General features: G+C 47.2%; 1 protein-coding gene across 6 annotated transcripts in view; it reads left to right on the forward strand.

The window, feature by feature from the left end:
* SFXN5 (sideroflexin 5) overlaps window positions 1–27,184 on the forward strand; it is a 109,361-nt gene that overhangs the window by 36,890 nt on the left and 45,287 nt on the right. For 5 of the 6 annotated variants that reach the window (XM_021699089.2, XM_044918502.1, XM_044918503.1 and 2 more), the window contains 4 exons: window positions 1,294–1,319; window positions 20,170–20,223; window positions 21,053–21,109; window positions 22,486–22,551. In XM_021699089.2, the coding sequence (XP_021554764.1) occupies window positions 1,294–1,319; window positions 20,170–20,223; window positions 21,053–21,109; window positions 22,486–22,551 (203 nt within the window). The remainder of the gene's footprint in view (window positions 1–1,293; window positions 1,320–20,169; window positions 20,224–21,052; window positions 21,110–22,485; window positions 22,552–27,184) is intronic. The other variant, XM_021699088.1, reaches the window with a different exon arrangement.

Here is a 27,184-nt window from a genome sequence, read left to right on the forward strand (position 1 = left end):
AGTAGCCTAGAAAGCGCTTGCGCGCACCGTGCGTGTGTCCCACCTGTAGTTCTGAGAGGCTGCAGGCCTTGTGCGGAGTCACACGGCAGAATGCTGGTGCCTCCCCCGTGCCGTTTCTCAGGGCACCGGGGCACTCTTGCAGGGCTGGGTGGAGGGCTCCTGGCTGGTGCCTTGGAAAGTCCCCAGGGGAGGGGAGAAAGGGTCTCTATCGGGGGCTGTTCGCAGCTGGGTCGGTCAGGATGCCCACCCCCAGAGAGCCTGACCTCATGTGGGTGAGAGAAAAAACAACCATGGTTCATCATTGTGCCAACTGAGGCCTGCGTGCCCAGGGATCCTCCTTGCTTGGCCGTGAGAAACTCCCAGGCGCAAAGGCCGGAGCGGCTTGTAGCCATGGCTGTAGGTGCTCCCAGTCGCTGCACGCGGCCACAGCAGGCTCTCACCTGGAGCCTGGCTTCTCTTGTCACTGTCCAGGCAAACCCTGGATCTGTCTCCAGAGGGACGTGGGCGGTAGAGTGACATGACGGCTCGTGTGCATGCACAGTTACACACACTCAGCACATGACCCTTTGCTTTCGAGAGCTCAGAGAAGCATGGTTGTCCGCTGTCCCACCACCGGCTGACTGGCTGCCGTAAGTCAGAGTCAGGGACACAAGGCCGCCCACTGACAGCAGGGTGGGGGCCGTGGAGGGAGCCTCCCACCGTGTCGGGGCCGTGAGCAGTGAGGGAACGGTGCTCTCTCCTGCCCTACGGAGGATGTCCAGCCAGGGTACGAGAAAGTTACAGAGGACCTGTGGCATGTCGAGGTACACACCTCAAGTGCGTGGGGAGTTCCCTTTCCAGAATCGGTCATGATGCCGGGGAAGTAAAGATGTGTGCTCGAAAGGCAAGGTGAGAGAAGGAGGACATTCCAGGGCCTGTGAAGACAGCGTAGTGTGTGTCGTGAGTGTGGGCTGGGGATGTCGTACCTCATGGAGGAAGTCATGGGACGAGCGCTGAGTGTAGCATGGTGGCCCCCCAGCAGTGGGCAGCTCTGCCCTCAGCAATGGGCCTCTGAGTTTTGGAGGCAAGTGAGAAGTGTCTGTCTAAAGGGGGACAGAGAGAGGGTGGTGGAGGGACACAGGGGAGCCTTCTATCCTGGAGGGCTGAGCCAGGAAAAGGTCTGGGGGTGGAGGTGCCCATCAGGGCCATTGACAAGACCAAACCCGGAAGTCTCTTCCACTGTCTCTGTTGAGAGGTGGATGGGGTGGAGTGGGGTGGGACTGGAAGACCTGACCCTCTTCTCTCCCCTCGCAGGTTACATTCCTTTTGGAACGCCAATTGTAAGTATTACCTTCAAAGGTTTTTCTTTTCTAAAACATTTTTTAGTGTATAACTTTATATCATTGTTCATAAATATTTAAGATGTTGATTTAGGATACATTCCTGGAGGGGAATTATCAGATAAAGTGGCGCATAAGTCTTTTTAATTCTCTTGATGTGTATCGTCAAATTTCTTTCCATAAAGACGTGCAGGCCGATGTGCACCCAACACAGAGCCTCGAAGTGCCTTTCTCCCTGTACGCTCCCATCCCGAGTATTGTCACTAGGACGTGCTAATCATAGGGAAGTTTTCCCAAAAAGCTTAGGAAGTCAGAAAATAAGCACACCTTCTGAAACCTAAAGTTTAAAATGAACTCAGAAAGGATTCATTATTCTTTTTGCTTAGTTTTGGCATCAGGGTTAAGTTGGCTCTTTTTTTTAAAATTTATTTTTATATATATTTAAAAATATATATATATATATGAGCAAAACTAATGTACAGAAAGGCGCAGTCATCATAAATGTACAGCCTGGTAAGTTTTCACAAAGCAAGCACATCCAAGTAATGCACACTTAGGTAGATTTAGAGTATTAGCAGCATATCAGGAACCTCTCCTGCACGCCTCAGTCCTATAGGGAATCACTTTTCTGACTTCCTTTGCTGTGTTCCAGTTTGGCCTATTACTGAATTTTATATAAATGGAATCATCAGGATGTACCTGTTTTGGTCTGGCTTCTTTCACACAAAATTGTATGTGTGAAACTCATCCATATTGTTGCATGTAGTATTAATTGGTTCTTTTCTCATTGCTGGCTGCATCATATCCCCATTGTTATAACTATATCAAAATTTATTTACCCATCCTACTTTTGGTGAACATTTGGGCTGGTTCTGGTTTGGAGTTCACAAAAAACAGTGTGGCTTTGAACATGATTGTACAAGTCCTTTAGAGGATGTTTCCCCTCATTTCTCCTGGATGATACCACAAGGTTAAAGAGAGAACAACGAAAGGCGGCGCATGATCCTAGAACCGGGATCGGGATGGGGTGTGTGTGAAATGGTATGTGGTCTCTTATAAAGTGAAACATGCACTTACATCCAGTGTGAGCCAGCAACTGTGCTTTTAGGCACTTACTTCAAGAGAAATGAATACATTCACAAATGTTTATAGTCGCTTTCTTCATATTAGCCTAAAACTGAAAAAAAGAAGAGAGTGACCAACAGATGCTAAAACCATGAGTGAAAACCTGATTGGGAACAGAGTCATTACCCAGTCTCAAAGTTTCCTATGTATTTCACAGATATCATTCCTTCTATATTTATTTGCGGGCCCCCTCCTGTGAATAAGAGTTTTTCCCCCTTCTGCCTCCCCCTTTAATGTTTTTAAAATGATCAGTATGGTCAGTGCACTTTTTGTATTCAGTAACAATTTACTTCTGTTATTATTCATTTTGATATATAAATTGTGCCGAATGTGATGAAGAGGAACCCTGTAAAGTAGTTTCTCTGTCCATCTGATGTGTCCTCCGTATTCTTGGAGAACTTCAAAACTTTTGGGCACAATATATGGATATTCCAGACTCATCTTGTAGTTTCTGTGCCCCAGTCCTGGAATCGTGCATTTCTCCAAAGAGCTCTCATTCCGTTCAGAGAATGGTATTTGGATACCAAGATCTGAATGCGAGGTATGCTCACTGTTACTAGAGAGTCATTGTTTCTAGGCCCTCTTAGCATTCAGAGCTAGGAGATACAACTTCAGAATGATGAATTCATGCCAATAATTCCAATCCAGCATCTTAGAGGTCTTGCACTCCTCCCATTTCATATTTATATCTCCCTTCTCCCTGAATGAGAATCCAACAACCATGTACATACTCTCTTACCAAATCTTATACACGAATGAAAGAATTTCAGAATTACTACATCAACCCTACTCCCCATAAGTGTATTAAGTGAAACTCAAGATTTCTTTGAAGTTCTTAGAATATATCCTACTGAGAGTATACAGAGAATTGTGTTCCAAAGTTATTTGAATTAATGTGTAGTTGTTATTTGTTTGATACACAGTTAGGTTTATTTGTCATTGTTGGCATTCAGTTTTAGTTGCTTCCCCGTTCTTATTGACTTGCTTTTTGAAACTTGTAAAATATTAACCTCGTTCAGAAGTCAAAGCTATATAAAAAAGGCATGATACAAATCCCATTCCCCTCCTTATCCCTTCTATCTCCTGCCCACCCATCCTCTGTAGGTAAACAATTTTATCTTTCTTATTTCTTTTTGTAAAAATAAGCAAATACAAACGTGTTTCCCTTTTTTTCTTATACAAAAGGTTGCATTCTACATATACTCTTTGCGCAATGTTTTTTTCCACTTAATGACATATTCTGGAAATTATGGCCCATCAGTTTACAGAGATCTTCCTCATTCTTTCTTTTTAATAGCTATATGGTAGTCTACTATGTAGAAGTATCATAATTTATTCAGCTAATTTCCTGCGTGTGGACATTTAGACTATTTCCACTGTTTTGCTATTATGAAGAACGCCAGAATGGGTAATCCTGTGCATGTTGTTTTGATACTGTTAGAGATATATCTTGAGGGTAAATTTCTAACTTCTGTGAAAGGCTAATTAAATAGACATTTCTGGAAACACTGAGCAAGAAAAAAGAAGATGCAAATACACATATTAGGAATAAAAAGTATAATAACTATAGATACAATAGAAGTTTAAAAGATCAGAATACATTGAACAATCTGGGGTAATAAATTTGAAGACCTGGAAGAACAGGATACATTTCTGAGAAAGTATAGCTTCCCAGAGATTGCCAAGAGGACATATAGAATTTGAATAGACTATGAATAGAGAGAAATTAAATCAGTTGTTTAAAATACATGCACCAAAGAACAAACAAACAAAACATCACCAGTAGACTCCCACAATCTTGCAGGTGACTACTCTCAAAAGAATAACCAAACTCAATTTTCACTTAACTCCTAAAAGAGAATAAAAAAGAGGAAATGTCCTCCAATTCATCCATGAGACACTTTGAGACAAATACCAAGAAGTAAATGGAAGAAAGAAAAATTATAGGCTAATATCACTTATGAAATTACATCTAGAAGTCTAAGTGAAATAATAACAAGTTGAATCCAGCAATGCATTAAAACATGTCATCACCAAATAATTTTTACCAAGAATGGTAACATAGAGAATGTATTAATATAGTTCATCACATTAACAAATTGAAGGAGAAATGTGATAATCTTGGTTGATTTAGAAAAATCATTTGATAAAATGAAACATAACTCCATTTATGACTTTTTTTTTTTAAGATTTACTTATTTATTTATTTGAGAGAGAGAATGAGATAGAGAACATGAGAGGGGGGAGGGTCAGAGAGAGAAGCAGACTCCCTGCTGAGCAGGGAGCCCGACGTGGGATTCAATCCCGGGACTCCAGGATCATGACCTGAGCCGAAGGCAGTCGCTTAACCAACTGAGCCACCCAGGCGCCCTATGACTTTTTTTTTTTTAAAAAGTGGATTAGATTCAGAAGGGAACTTTGTTAACTTATTGAGGTCTATCAAAAAAATAAAATCCCAGGGCGCCTAGGTGGCTCAGTTGTTGGACATCTGCCTTCAGCTCAGGTCATGATCCCAGGGTCCTGGGATCGAGCCCCTCATCGGGCTCCCTGCTCTGCAGGAAGCCTGCTTCTCCCTCTCCCACTCCCCCTGCTTGTGTTCCCTCTCTCTCTGTGTCTCTCTCTGTCAAATAAATAAATAAAATCTGTAAAATAAAATAAAATAAAATCCCAACCCCAAGCAAGCACCATTCCTAAAGATGAAACAGATAAAGGTAAATTCTTAATGTTTGGAACAGGGTAAGAATCCCTGATATCCAACATTTTCCTGGAAGACTAGCAAGTACAGTAAGATATGAAAAAATAAATAAGTAGTAATAGAATTGGAAAGGAGGAAAAAAATCATTCACGAGGATAGACAAACTATTGGAACTACTATTTTTAAAAGATGTCTGGTTGTAAGACCAGTATAAAAAAATTGTTGGAGGCTCCCTGCTCTGCGGGAAGCCTGCTTCTCCCTCTCCCACTCCCCCTGCTTGTGTTCCCTCTCTCACTGTCTCTCTCTGTCAAATAAATAAATAAAATCTTTAAAAAAAAAAATTGTTGGAGGCCCATGAACCTATAAAAAACATTTAGAATATGATATATTTTTTAAAAAAGATAGCATTTATAATAGCCCTTAAAACTATAAGGTACAGTAGCAACATTTTTCTAGGTATGTCTCCTGAGACAAGGGAAACAAGCAAAAATAAACTATTGGGACTACATCAAAATAAAAAGCTTCTGCACAGTGAAGGAAATCGACAAAACTAAAATTGACAAAACTACCAAATGGGAGAAGATATTTGCAAATGATACATCCGATAAGGTGTTAATATCCAAAATATATAAAGCGCTTACATGACTCAACACCAAAAACCAAATAATCCAATTAAAAAATGGACAGAGGACCTGAATAGACATTTTTCTAAAGAAGACATGCAGATGGCCAACAGACACGTGAAAAGATGCTCAACATCACTCATCATCAGGGAAATGCAAATCAAAACCACAATGAGATATCACCTCATACCTGTCAGAATGGCTAGAATCAAAAAGATGAAATAACAAGTGTTGGCGAGGATGTGGAGAAAAAGGAATCCTCATGCACTGTTGGTGGGAATTTAGACTGGTACAGCCACTGCAGAAAACGGTGTGGAGGTTCCTCAAAAAATTAAAAATAGAATTACCATATGATCCAGGAATTCTATTTACCCAAAGAAAATGAAAACACTAATTCAAAAAGATACATGCAGTCCTATGTTTATTGCAGCATTATTTACAATAGCCAAGATATGGGAGCAATTCAAGTGTCCATCCATAGATGAATGGGTAAGGAAGATGTGGTATATATGTATACCATGGAACATTACTCAGCCATAGAAAGGATGAGATCCTGTCATTTGTGACAATATTGGAAGTATTAGAAAGTATTATGCTAAGTGAAATAAGACAGAGAAAGACATTATGCTTTCTAGAAAGTATGATGCTAAGTGAAATAAGTCAGAGAAAAGCAAATACCATATGATTTCACTTATATGTGGAATCTAAAAAAAAACCAAAACAAATGAATAATCAAACAGCAGAAGCAGACCTATAAATATAGAGAACAAACTGATTATTAGCCAGAGGGAAGGGGTGTGGGGGAATGGACAAAACGGGGTGAAGGGGAGTGGGAGATACAGGCTTCCAGTTATGGGATGAGTAAGTCATGGGAATAAAATGTACAGCATAGAGAATATAGTCTGTGGTATTGTAATAGTGTTGATGGTGACAAATGGTAGCATCTCTCTCTCATGCATGCACAAAGTATCCCTGTTTCAGTGAATACTGTCTTGAATTCTACTTCATCTCATATCAATATTTCTATTCCCGTTTTGTTTATTTGCCTTGTAAATCATTGCCTACACCTTTGAATGAGTGACATTTAATTTCTGTGTCGTTTTGTATTATATGACTCCTGACAAACTATAGCCTAATTTTACTTCTTCGCCCAGTTCGAGAAACAGGTCTTTAATTTTAATAATAAATTCATATTTGTTCTGCCACTGGTTTATTGTGACCACTTATCCCAGCCATCAAGCATTTGGTTGGTTGGTTGGTTGGTTTACTAAGCTTTGCTGTTGTTTCCACTTCTTTTCCTGATTTGTGCTAGAATGATCTTTTCAGTGGTCCTTTAGTTTCTTAAGTAGTTTGGAAAGGGAAACCGCCTACTTTTCTCTAATTACTATTCATCTGTAATATTTTACATACTGGTTCCATTATATTTACCCTATCAATATCAATAATTGAATAATAAATATGACCTTCTCAACCCTCCCCATATAGGAAGAGACTTTTTTAAAAGAGTCATTTGTTTATTATAGAGAGAGCGTGTGCACGTGAGTCAGGGGAGGGGTGGAAGGAGAGAATCTTCAAGCAGACTCCCCGCTGAGTGCAGAGTGCAACTCAGGGTGCATTCCCATAACCCATGAGATCATGACCTGAGCCAGATGCTTAACTGACTGAGCCACCCGGGTGCCCCAGGAAGAGACTTTTAACATACCATTTTACTCCACCTGCTACCATTTTACCCATACACACCTGCCAAGATTCTGGAAATAATTTGAAATTTCATCAGATTTTTTGAATCCTTGCTTAATTAACACCTGTATGAAACTTCACAATTATTTAGGCTGTGTGTGTGTGTGTGTGTGTGTGTATTCTATGTTTGGCTGGAGCACTTCTTTGAATAATATTCAGAGTGTGTGGGCAATATACTTTTTGGGTCCTTGCATATCTGGAAATGTCTTTTTTTTCTCTCTCATACATGAACAATAGCTGGCCTGATTCTCTTTTCCTTTGTAGGTAAACCTCCCCCACTCCCCTTGGGATCCTTTGGTATTTTTTTCTCTTTATCTTTGGAGTTCAGAAATACCCTCAGGATTAAAAAAAAAAAATCTTCTCTGTATATTTTATAAAATTATACAAGTAATACATGAATATGTTCTTTGGAATTCAAAAATACCACCAAGACTTTTTTAAAGAATATTTTAAAAGTTGTACAAGTAATACATGAATATGTTCTCTCAGCTCAGAATTCAAACAATACAAAAAACGTAGAAATTCCCCTGACAAAGCTCAACCCTAAATCTGCTCCCAGAAGTAATCTCTGTTAGAACTTTGATGTGAACTTTCAGGCTTTTTTCTAGGCATTTGCATACATAGGAATAATCATTTAAACATTCTTTTCTGTTTTGTATTTTTCCATTAAAAATGTAACAGTATACTTAGTTATCTACAATACCGTTACACTTAGCAGTTTGCCTACGTAAAGATCGGCTTCATTCATTCGTTTCTTCCTGCTGAGAAGTATTCTCTCCCCTAGTGATGGATTTCAGTTGTTTCTGATTATTTGCTATTAGAAGTAATAGTGCTTGTGTGACAAATCCTTGTGAACTTATTTTTGTACAAGTATGAAGACTGCTCAGAGGCCCATTCTAGAAAGTGAATTTGCTGTGTAAATGGCTATGGCCATTTACATTTTTGATAGCTATTGCCAAATTACCTTTCAGGAAGGCTGTATTTCACTACACCTTAGTAACATTGGTATTCATATTTTTAGACTTATTTGTACACCAACCTGATGGGAGAAAGGTAGCATCTCACTATGGTTTTAATTTTTATTTCCCTGAATACCAAAAAGATTGTGCTTCTTTTCATCTATTTATTTACCATTTATATTTCCTCTTCTGTGAATTACCTGTTCACATCCTTTGTCCATTCTTCCATTAGTTGTATTTTCCTAATTGATTTGTAAGAGTTCTTTATATATTTGGATAATAATCCTTTGAATTATATACATTGCAAATCTCTTCTCCCAGCTATTTCCCCTTCACTCTTTGGTGTCTTTGTTGTGGAAAGTTTTAAATATTGATGTTTTAAAATATAATGATCTTTTCGGGGCACCTGGGTGGCTCAGTCAGTTGAGCGTCTGACTCTTGATTTCAGCTCCGGTCATGATTTCAGGGTCCTGAGATTGAGCCCTGTGTCGGACTCCAAGCTCAGCTCAGAGTTTGCTTGGGGTTCTCTCTCTCCCTCTGCCGCTCCCCATGCTCTCTCTCTCTTTTTCTCTAAAATAAATATATAAGGGATGCCTGGGTGGCTCAGTCGGTTAATTGTCTGCCTTCAGCTCAGGTCAGGATCCCAGGGTCCTGTGATCCAGTTCCACATTGGGCTCCTTGAGCAGCAGGGTGTCTGCTTCTCCCTCTGCCTGCCGCTCCCCGTGTTTGTGCACGCTCTCTCTGACAAATAAATAAAATCTTTGAAAAAATTAAATAAAATAAATAAAGAAAATCTTTAAAAAATATATAATGACCTTGCCTTGGGTTGGGTTTGAGTCCTGTTCCCCCTTTTCACCTTCATCTCCTTTATTAAAATAAACATTTATGAGAGTCATGTCCAGGAATCAGCTCTTGGATGCATTTATCAATTCTTCTGCTTCCATTTTCTAATTTATTCATTTCTGCTTTTGTTTTTATAATATCCGTTTTTTTCCTCTTTGCTGTGTTTGTGGGGTTTTTTGTTGTTGTTTTGGTTTGGTTTTTTTTGCTTTTTACCTTGAATATTTATTCTCATTCTTTCTTTCTAATAAAAATGCTTAGAGCAGGGTGCATGGATGGCTCAGTTGTTAAGCATCTGCCTTCAGCTCAGGTCATGATCCCAGGGTCCTGGGATCGAGTTCCACATCGGGCTCCCTGCTCAGATGGGAGCCTGCTTCTCCCTCTCCCACTCCCCCCTGCTTGTGTTCCCTCTCTCGCTGTGTCTCTCTGTCAAATAAATTTAAAAAATCTTTTAAAAAAAAGTGCTTAGGGCTGTGAATTTGCTTCTGAGTATATCTAATACCTGGCTGTATCTAATATGTGGTCGTATAGGGTGATCTATGTTTTTATTTTCCAAATGAGTTTGAAATTATAGTTTCAAATCATCTTTAATCAATTAGATAGTCAGAAGAACACATTTCATTTTACTTTATTTTTTAAAAGATTTTATTTATTTATTTAGAGAGCTAGCGAGAGTGGTGGGGAGGGGCAGAGGGAGAGGAAGAGAGAAAAATCTCAATCAGACTCCATGCTGAGCACAGAACCTGACATGGGGCTCGATCTCACGACCCTGAGATCATGACCTGAGCCAAAATCAGGAGTCAGACGCTTAACTGACGGAGCCACCCAGGTGCCCCCAGAAGAACACATTTTTAATCACAAGTGATTGGCCTCTTTAAAATGTATTCTTTTGTCATTATTTTCTACTTTGTTGTATTTTGTTATGACCTCTACAATTTGAGATGTATCCTGGTTTTCTTTATAGCATACTATACGATTAGACCAGTTGGGATTAGGGCCATCTGCATATTAAAAAGTTCAAAATAACACTGGCTTAAATAAAATAATTTATAACTCGCTTATGTCAAAGAAGTTTAGAGGTAGGTGGATCCCCATAATGCTACCAGGAACCTAGACTTCCATTTTTCTACACCATTCTCAGTGTTGGCTTCTGTCATCAAAATCACCTCATAACCCAGTATGGTTGTCAGAGTTCCAGCCATCACATCTATATTACAGGGAGGAGAAAGATGGGAGGAGTAAAAGGATGTACTTCCCAGTGGGTCAGTTCCCTTTAAGGAGACTTCTTCAAAGTCTCACACAACAGTTCTGTTTACATTTCATGTAGAATCCCCCAACTATAGGGCTTCTGTTACTAAGAAAGAAGGGAAGAATGGTTGATATGTAGGCAAAAAGAATCTGCCATAATAATTTTAATAAATATTCCATCAACACTTGAGAAAGAAAGATACATCACTTAACAATATCATCTCTTTACCAAACCAGAGAAGTTGAATTTGGGGCTCATTTCCCCGTAAGAGGCCCAGTGCACCCTTACTTATACAATTAATGGCTGCCATTAACTGGGATGAAGTAGCTAACCCAAGGGACACCAGCACTGTCTCTGGTTCACAAGGTGTTATTTTTTTTTTTTATGACACCCCATCATTTTCTACTCGCTTCTTCCTACCCAAGACGAGTCAGTTATTCCAAGGTCACTAGAGCCTTGCAGGCATCCTGGGAACTTGGGTGCTGTCCACTCTTGTGTGGTTCAGGGGTTTACTGCTGAAGCAGATGCTGTGAATGTCTTCTGAGGACCAATCCTCTCCCAGCCTGGAGCAAGCATCCCTCTGTGAATAAATGTGTAGGGTATGAGAATAGGGTGCCCTGGCCCTGAGATCCTGTATGAACACTTGACTGAGAACAATGGGCAGCATGAGCTGGGACATCTCCCAGCAGGTCTCAGTGGCAGCTGGAGCCAAAATGACAATGCTCACCTAACCCCACTTCCTAGTCCCAAATATTCATATTCCAGGATTCAGAATAGCTGGCCCAGAGGCCAGGGCCTGCGAGGAGTCATTGGACGAAGAGAACTGGTGGCCTTCTATCTTGGCACTTTGACGAGATAAGCAATCAGAGGGCTCATGGTCCCATTCCTTCCTGGGCCATGGCCTGGCCTCGCATGGAAGGAGCACTGTGGCTGTTCTAGCCCTTCTACCAGAGGCTGGCTCCCACTGGCCACATCAGCTCCCCTAAGGCCCCCACCGTCGCCTGGTGGCACTGAACATCTCAGCAAAGGCCTGGCCTGAAGGGGACTGAAGGTTCCAGTCCACACCTTAGGGAAGCCCCTGGTGTGATAGAGTGCGTAAGAAATATATACATGCAGAAGCCACTAAAGTGCTTACCAAAATAGAAATGGGGTGCTGGCGAATGTGCTAGGAACTGGGTCCCTGAGTGATGAAGGGAAGGGGTGATTAAGTCTGGCAGATGCCTCAACTGAGATGCTTCTGGAAACAACATCCCTGCTTCCTGCCTAGGTGAGCATCCCGGGCGCGACCCCCATGTGGTTCCCGCCTTGCCTGAGAGTAACCCCGCCCCCACCCTGCTCACTCTCCAGAGCTCAGGAGAAACGAGCTGGTTTTCTCCCAGAGGCTGGTGCCAGTTTAGTCAGCAGATTTCACAGATCCACTGGCACCCATGTAGTGTCTTATTTTAAGCTTAGCATTTGAAGATGGGAACTTTTCCCCCTTCGGTGTGTGGCAAAGAGATCCCAATTTATACATAAGCATGGTGGCTAAGCCAGTGCACCGAGGCTGTTCCCAAGGCGAGTGCGGTTCACGGCACCTCTTCTTCGGGTACCTTCCCAAAAGAACCCCGCCCACCGTGGTTGCTTGTAACTGGCAGTTCTGTTCCCAGGTTTCCACTAAGTGGTGTGCAGCGCTGTCCCTTCCATGCACACGTGGCTGGGGGGAGGCAGGGCCACTGTGGCGGTCCCTGTCCTATCCTCTCTGCATTTCCCCACCAGCCAGCCTGGACCCTGCACCCTTGGCTACCAGAATGTCTCACATGCCAGGAACTGGGTTTCTCTTGTGGGCCTGAGCTCCTCCCAGGTGCTCTTGTGCCTCTCTCCTCTGCTCTGAGCTCCCCGTGACACTGCTGTCCGCCTCTCCCTTCCCCCTGTCATTTTTGAACCGTCAAAACTCAAGGCCCCAAACCCCCATATCCAGCTGGGAGACCGAGGATGGCAGACTAGAGCATCCCGTCAGCGAGTCCAGGGGCCCTGCGTTACATCCAAACCAGATCCCTGTCTTGGGACATTCACAGCTGGGATTCTATACGCTGAACCCTGTGGGTTTTAACACCGCAGGTGTGTGCGTGGACTTAGAAACCTCAGAAGGTGCTGGTGTGGGTCACTTCGTCTCCAGGGGAGGGGGAGGGGTAGACCACAGAGGGTTCACTTCGAGTGAGGATTTGGCTGTGTCCCAGAGCCTTCCTGGTGTCTCCCAACCCTCCTCATCCCAGACTCTGCTTTTTCACACATTTAAATACCAGTCACAATTTTCTTCCTGGCCTACCTCCATTGTAACCTGCCACCAGTCAGTTGGGCCTGGTTTATACCCTACAAGAGGTGTTGCTCAGTTAAGCTAGAATCGAGCCGTCAGGGACAAACATTTATTTGACAAAAGATATTCTCTTTAGCTGGTTGGGATCCTTTAAATAGCACCCCTCATGCACTGAAGTGTTACTTTTCAGATCGTTAGCCACATAAATCAGAAGATGGAGACAAAGTAGAAGGAAAAAACAGGCAAATTGTTGAGTCCTGGGCCCGTGGCAGGTCTTTGAAAAATGAAGAGGAGCATTTTAGAATTGAGTGAGTCAGTATGGAGGAAGCGGGTATGAGCCAGGGGAGTGTCGCTTTACCAGTGAGGACTCCCAGGTATGTGGTAAGTGAACGCTGAGGCTCTTACCCCTCCGAAGCTTCTGGAAGCTCTTGGGAAAGACTTTCAGCAGATTTGTACTATGAGATGAATACTGCAAAGAAGGCAGGCAGGGTGCTGGGGGAACGTAGGACAGGGGACCTAACTCATCTTGAGGGCCAGGGAGCGCTTCCTGGAGGAAATGACAACTAAGCTGAAACCTGGAGGATGAGGAGGGATTAGCCATGTAGAGGTGGGGTGGAGGGGACAGGGACAGTTGCTGGACCCTGTGCTGTACTCTGTACTCATCCCCTGACTTGGATTTCAGCACCCCATTGTTTTGACACACACTGTTTCCTCTCTGGATTTTCTGTACTTTTAAAACATCTTTCTCCTATCCCTCGAATCAGTTTTGCATGGGCGGCTGCCAAGGAAGTGGGGGCTGCTCAGTTCTCTCTTTCTGAGCCCCAGTATCATAGGACATAGGATTGTGACCAGCAGCCTTGCTCCCCTATCTTCATCTTCTGCTGTTCACGGCCCACCTCCGGCCAAGCGGCTCAGGGTATTTGGTGGTGCCCATCTCCCCGATTGAGACCTTATCTCTCTGCAAAGGTTAGAATACTCCAAAGGAGGGGTCCCGAAGGAAAGATGTGATTTTTCTTGTGGGCCAGTTGCCATATGGGTGCCATTGGCCCCATTCTGGATTCTGTCCTGAGATGAGGCTCGGGCACAAAGTGCCCTTCTTCCTGGACTGGCCGGGGCAGCCCCAGAGTTGGGCTGTTGGTCACCAGATGGAATGCTAAGCTAGGCTGCTCCGGAACCAACATCACTAGTGAAGCCATAGTTCAAGTGCACTAGTGATGGTACAGAATTTTGGACCACAAAGCACAGCAGAGTCACTCTTCATATATGGCAACCCCTGTATTAAACAGCTATTGCCAAGACAGTGCTGTGTAACAAATATCCACAGCATTGCCGTGGCAACCATAAGCATTTAGTCTTGGGGGTCTGTGATTACCTGGGGTTCAGGTGGTCTTCACTGTGCTTGACGGAGGCAGTCCTGCTTCTCCTTGCAGGTCTGGGGTCAACTGAGAGTCAGCCGCCACAGGCTGTGCTATGCTTCCCATGCCTCCCCCCCTCCTTGGACAAGGACACTAGTCAGGGCGTGTCTCCTCATGGCCATGTTAGACGCACAAGACGGCCAGCAGAGACACGTGTGCCCTCTGGGGCCTGGGCTCTGAGCTGGCACACTGCCACCTTGTCCCACAGGCACCTGGCCACAGCAAGATGTATAGCCAAGCAACGCCCAGAGCATGGAAATACATTCTTCCCATGGCAAGGGTATGAATGCAGGGAGGAGTGAAGAATCGGGACCAAACACTCAATCTGCCCCTCTCTCCAAAGGCCCACACCCCCATGCAATTTGGACCTTAATAAAAGGAGTAAGGAAGAAATGGGTGGTGGTGGTCATGGTCACGGTCCATTATAGATCTTTTCCCTGACCAAGAATTCACGTTCTCTCTCTCTCTTTTTTTAAAGATTTTATTTGTTTATTTTAGAAGTGGGGGGAGGAGGGGCAGAGGGAGAGGGAGAAGCAGACTCCACACTGAGCATGGAGCCTGATGAGGGGCTCCATCCCAGGACCTTGAGATCATGACCTGAGCCGAAATCAAGAGTCGGATTCTTAACCAACTGAGCCACCCAGGCGCCCCCAAGATTTAATGTTCTTAATAATGAATTAGCAATATTCTTCTAGTACATACAACACAGTGTGGGAGCAACTTTGTGCTGAGTACTTTGGGGGACATCAGAGAGATAAGCCCTGATTCTACCTTCAGGAGCTCGCTATCCTTTGAGTGATGAGGCTTGTGTTCAAAGACAAGATGGGGGCAAGATGATGCTCAATTATGTAATGCAGATTGTAGAGTTCAGAGAAAGGAGAGATCAGCAAAAACTAGAAAAGAGTGAGATAGGAGGAGAGGAACGATACTGACACTTTACACCTAATGAGCACTTGCTGCACGCCAGACACTGGACCAAATTCTTTCCATGCCCTGCCTCCCCGCAAGGCCATCCAGAGAGGTACCAGGGTGGTGGCCATTTAACAGATGAAAAAAAAAAATGGAGGCACAAAGAGCTCAAGTGACTTGTATGCGGTCACATGGCTGGTAAATACTAGAACCAGGATTTGGGTGCAGCTCTTCCTGTGACCAGAGCCTGCATGTTAATCACCAGGGCCCATGGCCGGCCACTTGAAGGGAAGTGGGCAGCAAAAGTGGACAGATGTGTGAAGAGGACAGCTGCCAGGGGGTGGGAGCTGTGGAGGGGACCCCAGCCGTGTTATGAACTATAAATGGGAGCAAAGATAGGATGTGCGATTTGGCCAAGGTCCTGCAGCAAGAGAGGGTGGAGGCTGGGCTGGAAATTCTGGCTGTTGGCTCTCCTTCCACTCTCCCTGGTACCAGCCGCTTTCTGGGCTCTCTCCACCCGTCTGCGCGGCCACGCCTGAAGCGTTTCCCTCTTGGAAGAGGTGCAATCCACTGGCATTGAAGCCGGGTGGACTGGCTCCCTCTCTCTATCCATCTCTTTCCTCCTTTCCCCTGCCATGTTCTGGAAAGGGCAGCGTGGGGGAATGTGGGCAGGTTGCACCAGAGATATACATCTGAGAACTGAAGGAACATTTATTTTTAATTTCGACTTAAAAAGAAAAAAGGAAGTTATAAAATATCTGCTCTTGCTCCTGGGACTGTGCAGATGGTGCTGCGTGTTGCCTAATAGGGAATGGGGCTGGCATCCATGTGCTCCTGGCCCCAGCAGCCTGACTGTAGGACCTGCAAAGTGGGATCCCTGTTCCCCTTGCCTCAGCCTCAGATGGTTCCCTTGGGCCCCGTTTGGGGGCAGAATGCAGCATGGCTTTCCACTGCCTCTAACCTCACCCTCCCCAGGTCTGCTGATTCTTCAAACCTCCTTTAATGAGACCAGTCTCCCAACTGTTCCTGCTCCCGTGAGCGTGCACTCTTGCCCCCCTCCACGCACATGCGTTCACACGCATGCACATCTCAGCTCCATCCCACCACCTCCTTCGGCAGCCAGAGCACACTGATCTCTCCTTCCTGAGCGCTGGTTTGGGTGTTCGCATTTATCAACTTGACATACCCAAGTACCTGATGAAACCGTCTGGTCATTTCCATGTCCAGGTATTATAATGGATCTTCTCATACATTTTCCTGTTTGGTCTTTGTGTTTATTGTGGTTAGATGCCATATATTCCTCTCTTCCCGTATTCTCCATTGAGAGTACCATGGAACCTGGTGCATAGAAGATGCTTGGAAATGGGCATGGAGTGATGGAGTGTGACTCTTCCTTTGTGCTCAGGTGAATGAGCTGGAAAAGGAACCCCTCAAATCAGAGAGTTGGAGCCCTCAAACCAGGAATCAGGAGACCTTTCTGACTTTCTCTAGCTTGCTGGGAAGCCTCGGGCAAATCACGGAATTTCTCTAAGCCTCAGTTTCCCCATTTGTAAAATATAGAAAGTGATCTTTATTTTGTCTGAGCCCCAGAGTTCTGATAAGGATCATGGTTAAGTGACATAGGGGAAATGCTTAGCAAAATCAATCAATCAATCTCTTTAAGAACACATAAGGAGGGCGCCTGGGTGGCTCAGTTGGTTAAGCGACTGCCTTCGGCTCAGGTCATGATCCTGGAGTTCCTGGATCGAGTCCCGCATCGGGCTCCCTGCTCGGCAGGGAGTCTGCTTCTCCCTCTCCCACTCCCCCTGCTTGTGTTCCCTCTCTCGCTGTGTCTTTCTCTGTCAAATAAATAAATAAATAAATAAATCTTTAAAAAAAAAAAAAGAACACATAAGGAGTCAGAGGCGCTCAGCATGGTTAGAGCAGGAGGCTGGGACAGGAAGCTGGCCAGGTTTGGTCAACAAGGAGAAAAGCTCACAGGTTACAAGGTGTGTGTGTGTGTGTGTGTGTGTGTGTGTGTGTGTGTGTGTGTTACACAGCCTGGGTACTATTTCAGTTTAGGGCTGTGGTTTGTTCTGGAAGAGACTTGATGTCACATTAAAAAAAATGCCTGCCACCAGAAAATACAAGTGAAGACAAAAATGAGAGAGAAGTTTAGGAAAGGGAAGAAGCTAGGAGCGAAGTTTGGGCACAAAATGCATTCAGTGAGGGTCTGTGCACTGGACAGATGTGATCCGTAGAGATCTGGCCTGAGCTCCTTGACAGTCAGTGCAAAGAGAGACACGGTTAAATGCTCAATGTCTGCAAGACAGATGCAAACCAGATGCTCAGAAGTATAAATGTCTGAGCCCAAGACTAGAAAAATTTCCTCCAGGAGGATTCATAAATGGGACTCTGCGATGGAAGGAGCAATGAGTGTCCTGGACAATGGTTGTCTGGTAAATACAGCGAGTCCCAAGGGGCTGTATCTTATGACACTCCTGATGGCCCAAGCTCAGTGCAGGGGGTGTAAGGGGGATTGAGGAGGAGAGGACAATGTGGTCCATAATATACCCATGCTCTATAAACCAACAGATTAGGGGAATGAATTGCTGAGTTCCCAACAGTGAAGAACAGCTTTTATCTCTCCAGGCTTTGGGAGGCGGTCAGACATGCACAAGTGTACACAGACGTCCACACGTGCATGCACGCACACACACATTGTCCGCTCCCAATTTCAGGCCTCTGTAGGCTCAGCTTCCTCTCTGTGGTCTGGCTCCTGGTGGCTGGAGCCTGACTAGGATGAGGCCCTGGGTTCCCAGTGATATTTCTCTTCCGGGCTGGGTGAGGAGGGATTCCCTTTACAGGCAATGGGGCAATCTCAATTGACTTCATACCTGCTACTTGGAACCCAAGAATAGAATTTTAAACCAAGGTAGGACCTCCAAGCTCAACCCCTTCACTCTATAGGTAAGAAAGCTAGAGCCTCAAGGGGACTGTATTCTGTTGGAGACACTGTTGGCTGGAGTCACACAGGGATGGGGCTGAGGCTGAGCTCCAAGCTCTCCTGATTCTCACTCCAGTGCCCTAAGCTGTTGCTGCAGAGAAAAATCAGACTGGGATCTCATTTTGAGGAGAAAAATCTCATAAGATAATTCCTCATTGGAGCTATGGAATGGCTTTGCATTACATAATTTTATTCAAACTGATACGGGCCAATAAATATAAATGTGTGTGTGTGTTTGCTGTCTTAAAACATTTTAATGTTTAAAACATGATTTACAAATGCTGCTGAGGATGTCTAGAATTTGATTTACTGCATAGTATTGAATGTTTATACTTACTCCTTACAGAAATTCTTGCCAAAGAGCCATTTTATCTACAGGAATAATAAATAAGTCAATATGTGGATGGTTGTGCACATTTTTCCCATATGCAGTGGTATTTGGTAGACATTATTTTGCACACAAGCATTCAAAAGAGACACATGGATCCCTGAAGTCCAAAGTTTGCCCAGTTGTCAAGATGAGACAATTAATCTTGACTTAAACCAAAAAAGCAAAGTCAGCAAGTCTAGCTCTTAGGTGACATTCAGGCTTTGGGAATAATGACTCCACACCTCGCTACCGGTACTCAAAATGATTTTTATCTGGGATGCCTGGGTGTCTCAGCTGGTTAAGCGTCGGCTTTCCACCCAGGTATGATCCCAGAGCCCTGGGATTGAGTCCCACATCGGGCTCCTTGCTCAGTGGGGAGCCTGCTTCTCCCTCTGCCTCTGCCGCTCCCCACTGCTTGTGCTCGCTCTCTCTCTCTCTCTGTCTCTCTGACAAATAAATAAAATCTTTTTAAAAAATAATTTTTATCATCGTATTTTATTTTACTTTTTATAAAGGTTTTATTTATTTATTTGAGAGAGAGAGCATGAGCTGGGGCAGGGGCAGAAGGAGAAACAGACTCCCCACTGATCAGGGAGCCCGCAGCAGGAGCTCCATCCCAGGACCCCAAGGTCGTGACCTGAGCCGAAGGCAGCCGCTTCACTGACTGAGCCACCCAGGCATCCCTATCATCATATATATATATATATTCTTAAAGATTTTATTTACTTGACAGAGAGAGAGATAGCAAGAGCAGGAACACAAGCAAGGGGAGTGGGAGAGGGAGAAGCAGGCTTCCTGCGGAGTAGGGAGCCCGATGCAGGGCTCGATCCCAGGACCCTGGGATCATGACCTGAGCCGAAGGCAGACGCTTAATGACTGAGCCACCCAGGCACCCCCCTATCATCATATTTTATTTTTTTATTTTAAAAAAATTTTTTAAATATTTTTATTTATTTGACAGAGACACAATGAGAGAGGGGAACACAAGCAGGGGGAGCGGGAGAGGGAGAAGCAGGCTTCCCGTGGAGCAGAGAGCCCGATGCGGGGCTTGATCCCAGGACCCTGGGATCATGACCTGAGCTGAAGGCAGACGCTTAATGACTGAGCCATCCAGACGCCCCCTATCATCATATTTTAATCCTCACAAAAATCCTATGGGGTGGCCAGGATATGAAAGAGCCGGGTTAGCTGAGGGGAAGTAAAGATGTTCCTTTGGTTTGCTTCTTTATTTGTATTGTCCCCCGCCCCCAGTTATGGAAATAATACATGTCCAATGTTTAAAAGAATATAGGCATATTCGAGAAGACTGTGAGAAAGTACTGTGTCACCTGACCTCCAGAGACATCTACACGCTGGGCTATAGGTTTTTGCATGGAGATATGTACATGCCTATGTTTGTGTATATGGTTATACATACGATGTGATTTCTTTACAAAAGTGGGATTGTGCTGTGATAGAATTCCGCAGCCTGGTTCACGTGCAGCCGGCACCATCCCACTGTGGCCAGCAGTTTATATGTATACATCATCCACCTCAGTTTGTACAGATCTAGTTTACTTTGGTTCGTGGCTGTGTCATTTTTCTTGGCAAACGTGTAGGATGTTTCTTTTGCTTTATCCAGGCTTTCCTCTCTTTCTCTCTCGCAGGTAGTTGGTCTTCTCTTGCCCAACCAGACACTGGCATCCACTGTCTTCTGGCAGGTAACAGTCCCTGGCAACAGAGGGCTCCCGAAGGAAGGACCCAACAAGTGCTCGTTAGCACTCCCTGTCCCAGTGTCTCCCCTCCAGGCCCCTCAGGGAAAGTCACCCCACTTCCCGCCCCTCCCTGGCCCTGTAGCCGCTGGGGGAAGCCCGGGACTTCGGATTCTGCTGAGCAGGTCCCAGCAGCCCATACCTAGGCCATTTTATGTGACTCTCATTTTTGCACAAGGGGATGAGGGCTTGTTTGTGGCTCCCTCCTGCTCCTTGGCTGTTTGTCCCAAGGCCTGTGACCTCGAGGCCCTCAGTCTTGTTTCGATATAAGCCTCACTCAGATCTGCGGGGAAGGTAAATCCATCACCAACCCCCAAGGTAGTGAGTGTTTGGTGCAAGACACTGGGCTGGGATATTTTTGAAAGAAGTTCAGGGCTGTTAGTAATTCCAGGGGCTAAATGTCCACTTTCTATCCAATAAGTAATATAACAAGGATGATGTCAAAGGCAGTGAGGCCCGTTTGGGGCCGTGAGCGCCATGATTCCGGGAAAGGGGACGGTCCCCAGGTTGGGAAGAACTGCCCGCAGGGGCAGGACCCCTATCTTGGTTTGCCAGCAACGGAGGGGTTTCCCGGGGTTTCCATGCTGCCACTGGCACAATGCCGGGCAAACGGGAACAGCTGGTCCTGCTGACCTGTGGGATGGACAGAACCACCTGTGAGCTGGAGACAGCATCCCGTGTCTTTCTGGAGGCTGTGGCCACCTGTGGTCCAGGCCCGGCGTCCACCCCTTCCCTGACGTCTCTTCCCTCCCACCTCCCCACCCCCGTTGCCTTTCAGTGGCTGAACCAGAGCCATAACGCTTGTGTCAACTATGCAAACCGCAACGCTACCAAGGTGAGCACCGCAGACCACCGTACAGTGGCAGGGAGCGGGCCGGGGGGACCCTCATCCTCCCTACAGTGTGGCGTCCACCATCGGGGGCTGCTTCCTCTGAGTTAAGCCTTGTGCTCCTCTAAGCACCTGATTTAAACTGCCAACCCTTCTAGAAGGGCCCCGCCGGGGAGGGGCTGTTCACATGAAGTGAAGAAGGCCCATAAAATGGAAATAGAATGGAGGCGGTGAGAGGGAGGAGCTCTGTTGGCTTCAGCATCCTCCTTGGGCAGCTCTTATCCCCAGATCTTGGATTAGGATGGCATCAGCCACATGGGGACCAAATTCCCCTAAAGCTTCCTCCAAGCTTGCCTGGAAGCTGTCTTGGTGCCCCCAGAAGGTCAGCTGTAGAGCTGAGGGCTGCTCTTGAGGGGTGAGGGGTCTGAGGGGACCGGCCCCTCCTCCCCCCAAGTCCCCTGCGCTCCTGGAGCAAGCTCTCGGTGGAGGCCCTGTCTCCCTTCCCTCTTCTAGGAAGGAGCTGGGCGCCTGCTTCACTGGCAAGGCTGTCTGTCCTGCACTTCTGTCTCAAGGCAGGGAGAGGGGAGAAGGAGTCCAGGTCCCCTTGTGGGGCTGTCGTTTGGGGAGGGGAAGGTGTGGGCATTCTCTAACCCTGGAGCAGAGAGGGGAGAGCTAGGGGCTGGCCTGGGTGGTAGAAACTTCCCGGCCTGAAACTCTGAGGATGCCCCCCTTCCATCCGCATCTCACGCATGTGACCCACATGTGTATACCCCTGCTTGGATGGCTCCCGTTTGCCTTAAACCAAACATCTCCAAAACTGCCGTCAGAGCATAGTTAAAGGCAAGTTCCTCAGCTCCTTCTCAATGTGATCCGTTGCAACCTGGGTTGCATGTCTCTGTAGAAACGTTGAGCAACTGTCATCTGTTGGCCTGGCAGCCCGGTTGCCGCCTGGGTTGACAAGGCGCGGGAGAGCCAGCCAGGTGTAGCCAGCCATTTCCACCTGGGCGGTCCTCCAGGTACCAGCAGCCCACGTCCAGCATTCGGTCCTCCTCCCCTGGTTCTGCTTGCCCCAGCCATGAATGACCCATTTTGGCCCTTGCCGTTGTCTACCTCCAGCCAGCATGGTCTGCCAGTGAGCTCTTGAGAACAGGGCGAAAGTGCAGCGAGCCCGTTGGCTTCTCCTGGGACATTGCTGCCCTGTATTTCCATGTCTGGAGCTGTGCTGAGGGAGGCCCGGATCCCTTCAGCTTCCAGATGGACCTTTGCCTTCTCACCTGGTGGTGGGCGGGAACGTCTCTTGCAGGCTGGGGCTGTTGGCAAGGGCGGGGTATGGCAGCTTTGGGCACCCAGTGGGCCTGGAACTCTCTTTCTCTGCCTTCCAGCCTTCTCCTGCGTCCAAGTTCATCCAGGGCTACCTGGGAGCTGTCATCAGTGCCGTCTCCATCGCCGTGAGTAACTCTGTCCCCACTTTTTTGTCCTGCTGCCCTGCGGCTGCCCCCTCTCCTCAGCAGCTCCGGCCAGACCTGTCCGAGGTCAGGGCCAGGCGAGGGTGTGGGAGACAGAGGGTCGTGTGGGTGGGCTGCCAGGGCAGGCTTTCTAGGCAGAGAAGATTCTGGTGACACTTTAATAGGCATGAACTTGAATAGAGAGAGTGCTGCAGATTTTGGAGAGCAGGTGGGGAGGGGAGGTGGTGCCCATGGGTGACGCAAAGGGCTGCATACTCCCGCTGAGGGCAGGGGGTCTGTTGCTAGAGGGGTCCGTGTTTACCCAGCACCCTCCCCAGAGCAGCTGCTCGTCACTCTCGGTAATATGGCTGATGCAGGAAGTGAGGGGCTCAGGAACAGTTGTAAAGCTGGGCCACATGCTGGCTCCCCTTTGCTCTCTGCCTGAGCTCCCAGGGCACTGTTGTCCCCTCTCGGAGGCCTTGGTCAAGTGGTCACATGTCCACTTCCTCCCGGAGGCCTATAAGCTCCTCAAGATGGGGGCGATAGGTTCATTTGAATCCCACAGGACTTTGAGAATAGAGCAGCTATGAAGTAGGCTAGGTTTGTAAACTGACTATGTGAGCATAAGGCTGGATCCCAGATGAGGGCTGAGTGCAGGTGATGCAACGAGGGCCCTGGGCCAGAACCAGAGTGGAAGCTACACTCGTCCCACTCTTGAACCCACCTTGCCCCTCCATCTGTACTGTCTAGATCCTGGCCGGGTGGTCTCCTATAGCTGACTCCAGAGGGTAAAAGTCACTTCACAACTTTGTTATTTTATTCGTCACACAATAAATACACACAGTTGGTAAGAAAACACTTAGAAAATGCAAATTTAAAAATTCACATATAATGGAAGAATTCACATATAATAATCTTTTTGTAAATCCCACTTTCCTCATCTTTCTCATGTCATTAAGTATAATAATTGTTCACAACTATGTTCTAAACCTCTGTACCATACACCATCATTGATTTCACTGTTCTGGGAAAGCAGGGATTTGGGATTGTTTTGAGATGGCTTCATTTACTCTGCTCCCATGTAGACCACATCCTCTCCAAATGCCCTGTTGGGGAGTGATCCCCGTTCGTGCCCAAGATCGAGCTCCCTCCCCGAATCCTTGTCTTACCCCAAGCAAGAAGCCAGACATTGCCAAATCTATTCAGATGACTTGCCAAGAGACCGCAAACCCCACCCTGGTGGTCCTCAACCCAGCAGAGACTTCATTTGGGGTCATACAAATTGGCAGTCCCTGATTCTGGGGGGCTACTGGCAGAGGTCAGGGCTCTTGTGAGAGAGGGAAAGGGGCTCTGTTGCCTCCTCCTTGCTCTTCATGACAAGAGGAGCTGATGGCCCTACCTAGTTCAGCAGCTTGAAAATCCCATTTTCCTTCTTGGAGATGAAGGGTGAGGTGGGGCAGAGCTGAGGGGAGGAAGCCCCGTCAGGAATAATACTGAGCAGCCCCGACTGGGAGGGGCTTGAGTGAAGGGGACCACTGTCCTGGTGGGACGTCCTCCTCCTGCAGGCATGGCGTTCCAGGCTCTCTGCGTCCCCAGTCCTCACTGTCCCACGCAAGGGGCCCTTGGTCATTCCATCCCTACCGCTTCCTAGGATTAGAGCTAGCCCAGATTGTGGGGTGGGGGCTCTGATGCGCAAGCCGCAGTTACTGGGGACCCTCCTGGCCCTCAGAGCCAGGGTCTTACCCTCAAGGACTGGGGGCCTCATGCTGGGCTGTCACAGCCCTCAGGGACTGTGCCTGTGCTGGGGACACTCTCCTTCCAACTCCCTGCCTAGCTGCAGGGCGCTCAGAGGCTTTTCCTGACCACACCAGCCCAAACTGTCCCCCACCCCCAAGTCCTAGAAACTTCTGTCCTTCCCACACACTCAGTTACACCCTGTGTCCTGTCCTGTCATTGTTCCACTGGATTACAAGTTAACCAGGGACAGGCCCTGTGTCTTCTCCTCCACAGAGGGGGCGCAAGCACTGCTCCATAAATACTTGTTAATTAGGTTGCTGATTGATTGCCGGCCTCAGGAGGCCCCTCTCCGCCTCGATCCTCGGGCTCAGCGGTGGCGGCGTCCCTCTGCCTGACGTCTTCACACAGTGAGGGTCTAACTCCGGCAGATGGAACAGAGTTTCTGACTTGGAAAATCTGCAGCTTGCTTGCTTTTCTTTTGTGTGTGTAAATCACAAAACCTCCAAAGAAAGAGGCTTTATTTTATTTTCCTTTCCCTTGTTCTCTGGAACCCCGGGCCCGCGGCCTCATTAACTGATCTCTGCTTCAATTAGTGACAGATCCCCTCCCAGGGAGAACCTGTTAGGAAGAGATGACCTGCAAGCAAGTGTCACGGCCCCAGTGGTTGGCCCAGCTCTGGCATTAATTAAAATGAGTCCCTACAAGCAGGCGGCCTGGATGGGGCGGAGGGCTGACAGGCTGAGGGCAAATGTCAGTGACTGGGGACAAGCTGGAGTGGAGGCCAGGCCCTGAGAGGCCAGCCTCCTCCCTGGACCTTTCCTCTCCCTCAGAAGAGCCAGAGCCCTGACCTTGGCCAGCCACCTCCAGAATCAAGGACCCCCAGTTTGCCTGGCCCCCTGAATGAAGTCTCACGGTGGCCCGGGACCCCCAGTGCAGGGGTAGCAGCCTTTTGGTGAACTCTCTAAATAGATTTGGCAATGTCTGGCTTCTTGCTCAAGAATAAAAAAGAAATTTTGTCTTAAGTTATTTTTGAAATCTAACAGTTTGCTGTCTTTTAACAAAGGAAGCCTCTGTCAGTCCTCAGTGTATTTGAGTTTGGGGGTTCATGTTGAGCACTTCTGTGGTCAGCCTCCCCAGGCCCTGGCTACCCAAGCGTGAGACCCACGCCCTCCCTTCAGGGGTGTGTTTGTGCCAGGCATTTGGCAGGTGCTGGGGGCGGCGGTCACACAAATTGGTGTGTCTTTCAAGATGCAGAGAGGAAAAGCTGAGGATTCTCTGTGGTAGAACCAGAATCATGATGAAGGTGACCCTTGGGTGTGGTGGGAACTAGGGAAGGGGCCCCTCAGTCACACAGGGCCAACTCTTCCAGGATAGAGCAGAGAGAGCTGAAGGCAGGGTTGTGGGATCCAGGTAGAGGGCACAGCACGTGGAGAGGCACGCAAGAGAATGTGACAGACTCCAGAGTGGTGGGGAGATGAGTGCGGCCACCGTGGGACGAGTGATGAGGATGAAGTGATGGGGAACTGGGGAGGAGCAGGGCCGCTCGTGAAGCACTCACAGGGCCTACCCAGGAGTTAGTGGGCCACGCCAGCCACCTTGTCTCGACTCAGGGAGCGGGGGCGTCGCAGGGGGTGCAGGCAGAGTGGGCTGGAGGAGAAGTCGTGGTGGGGTGGCAGGCCTAGCAGATGACCTCCCTCATGGACACCAGGTCCTGGATGAGAATGGACCTGTGGCTGTAGAGAAGGGCGCAGGGCTAAAGTCCTACATGCTGCTCAGGAGCTGGTTGGTGGATCCAGAGTATGAGAGACACTTTATGCCTGGTCCTCAAACCCCTCACGTGCAGCCAGGTCGTAGGTGGCTGAGGTCTTTCCCCGTTGGGGCATTGCTGATCTCCATTCCCAAAGGCTCTGGGCCCTGAGGGGTCCTTTCTGTACAGGATACAGTGATTGTCTGTTAACCTTTACTAGATACTGGAGTACAAGGAGGTGTCCCAGGGGGGTCCCTGGGCTGAACCCCTCCCCCTCCCAGTTCTCATTGCCCCCGGACTGCTCCAAGTCCCAGTATTAAAGTAGCAAATAATCCCAATGATCACAATGGCTGACACTTCTGGAGTGTCTTCAGGTGCCGGGTGCTGCTCAGTGCTCCTCGTGATTTTACAGCTGAGGAAGCGGAAGCATAGAGGTGAAATCCCAGAACTGGGATTCAAACACAGGCTTGATCACATGCTATTCTAATACAAAGACCCCTTTTGCTTCCTGCTCCCACTGCGGCCTGAGGAGGAGGGAAAAGCCAAACAGTGTTCTTGGCTTCCAGTTTAGAGGAACTGTTACCATGCCTCCTGGCAGTTAAGTCCGCCCCCGGGTACCCTGAGAACAGCGGGGAAAGGAAACTTTTGAGAGGCTCTTTAGGTGTAATGGGGTTAGAGCCTCTATCCAACTTCATACTTGGTTTCTGCACCTGTGTTTTCTGGCCAAGGTTGAGTCAGCAGCGTATATTTATCCCTGGTCTGGAGCATGCCCCGCCTCCTGCAAGACCATGTCTGGCTGGTTCTGTGGTCAAGGGTGGTTCTGTGGTACCTCAGGGTGTTCTCTGTGATCCACGGTGTACCTCAGAGTGTTCCCTGTGATCTAAGGTGTACCTCAGAGTGTTCTCTATGGTTGAGGGTGTACCTCAGGGTGTTCTCTGTAGTTGAGGGTGTACCTCAGGGTGTTCTCTGTGTTCAAGGGTATACCTCAGGGTGTTCTTTGTGATCAAGGGTGTTCCTCAGAGCGTTCTCTTTGGTTGAGGGTGTACCTCAGGGTGTTCTCTGTGTTCAAGGGTATACCTCGGGGTGTTCTTTGTGATCAAGGGTGTTCCTCAGAGTGTTCTCTGTGGTCAAGGGTATACCTCAGGGTGTTCT

The sequence above is a fragment of the Neomonachus schauinslandi genome, chromosome 10 (assembly GCF_002201575.2).
Source record: "Neomonachus schauinslandi chromosome 10, ASM220157v2, whole genome shotgun sequence".
Classification (NCBI taxonomy): Eukaryota; Metazoa; Chordata; class Mammalia; order Carnivora; family Phocidae; genus Neomonachus; species Neomonachus schauinslandi.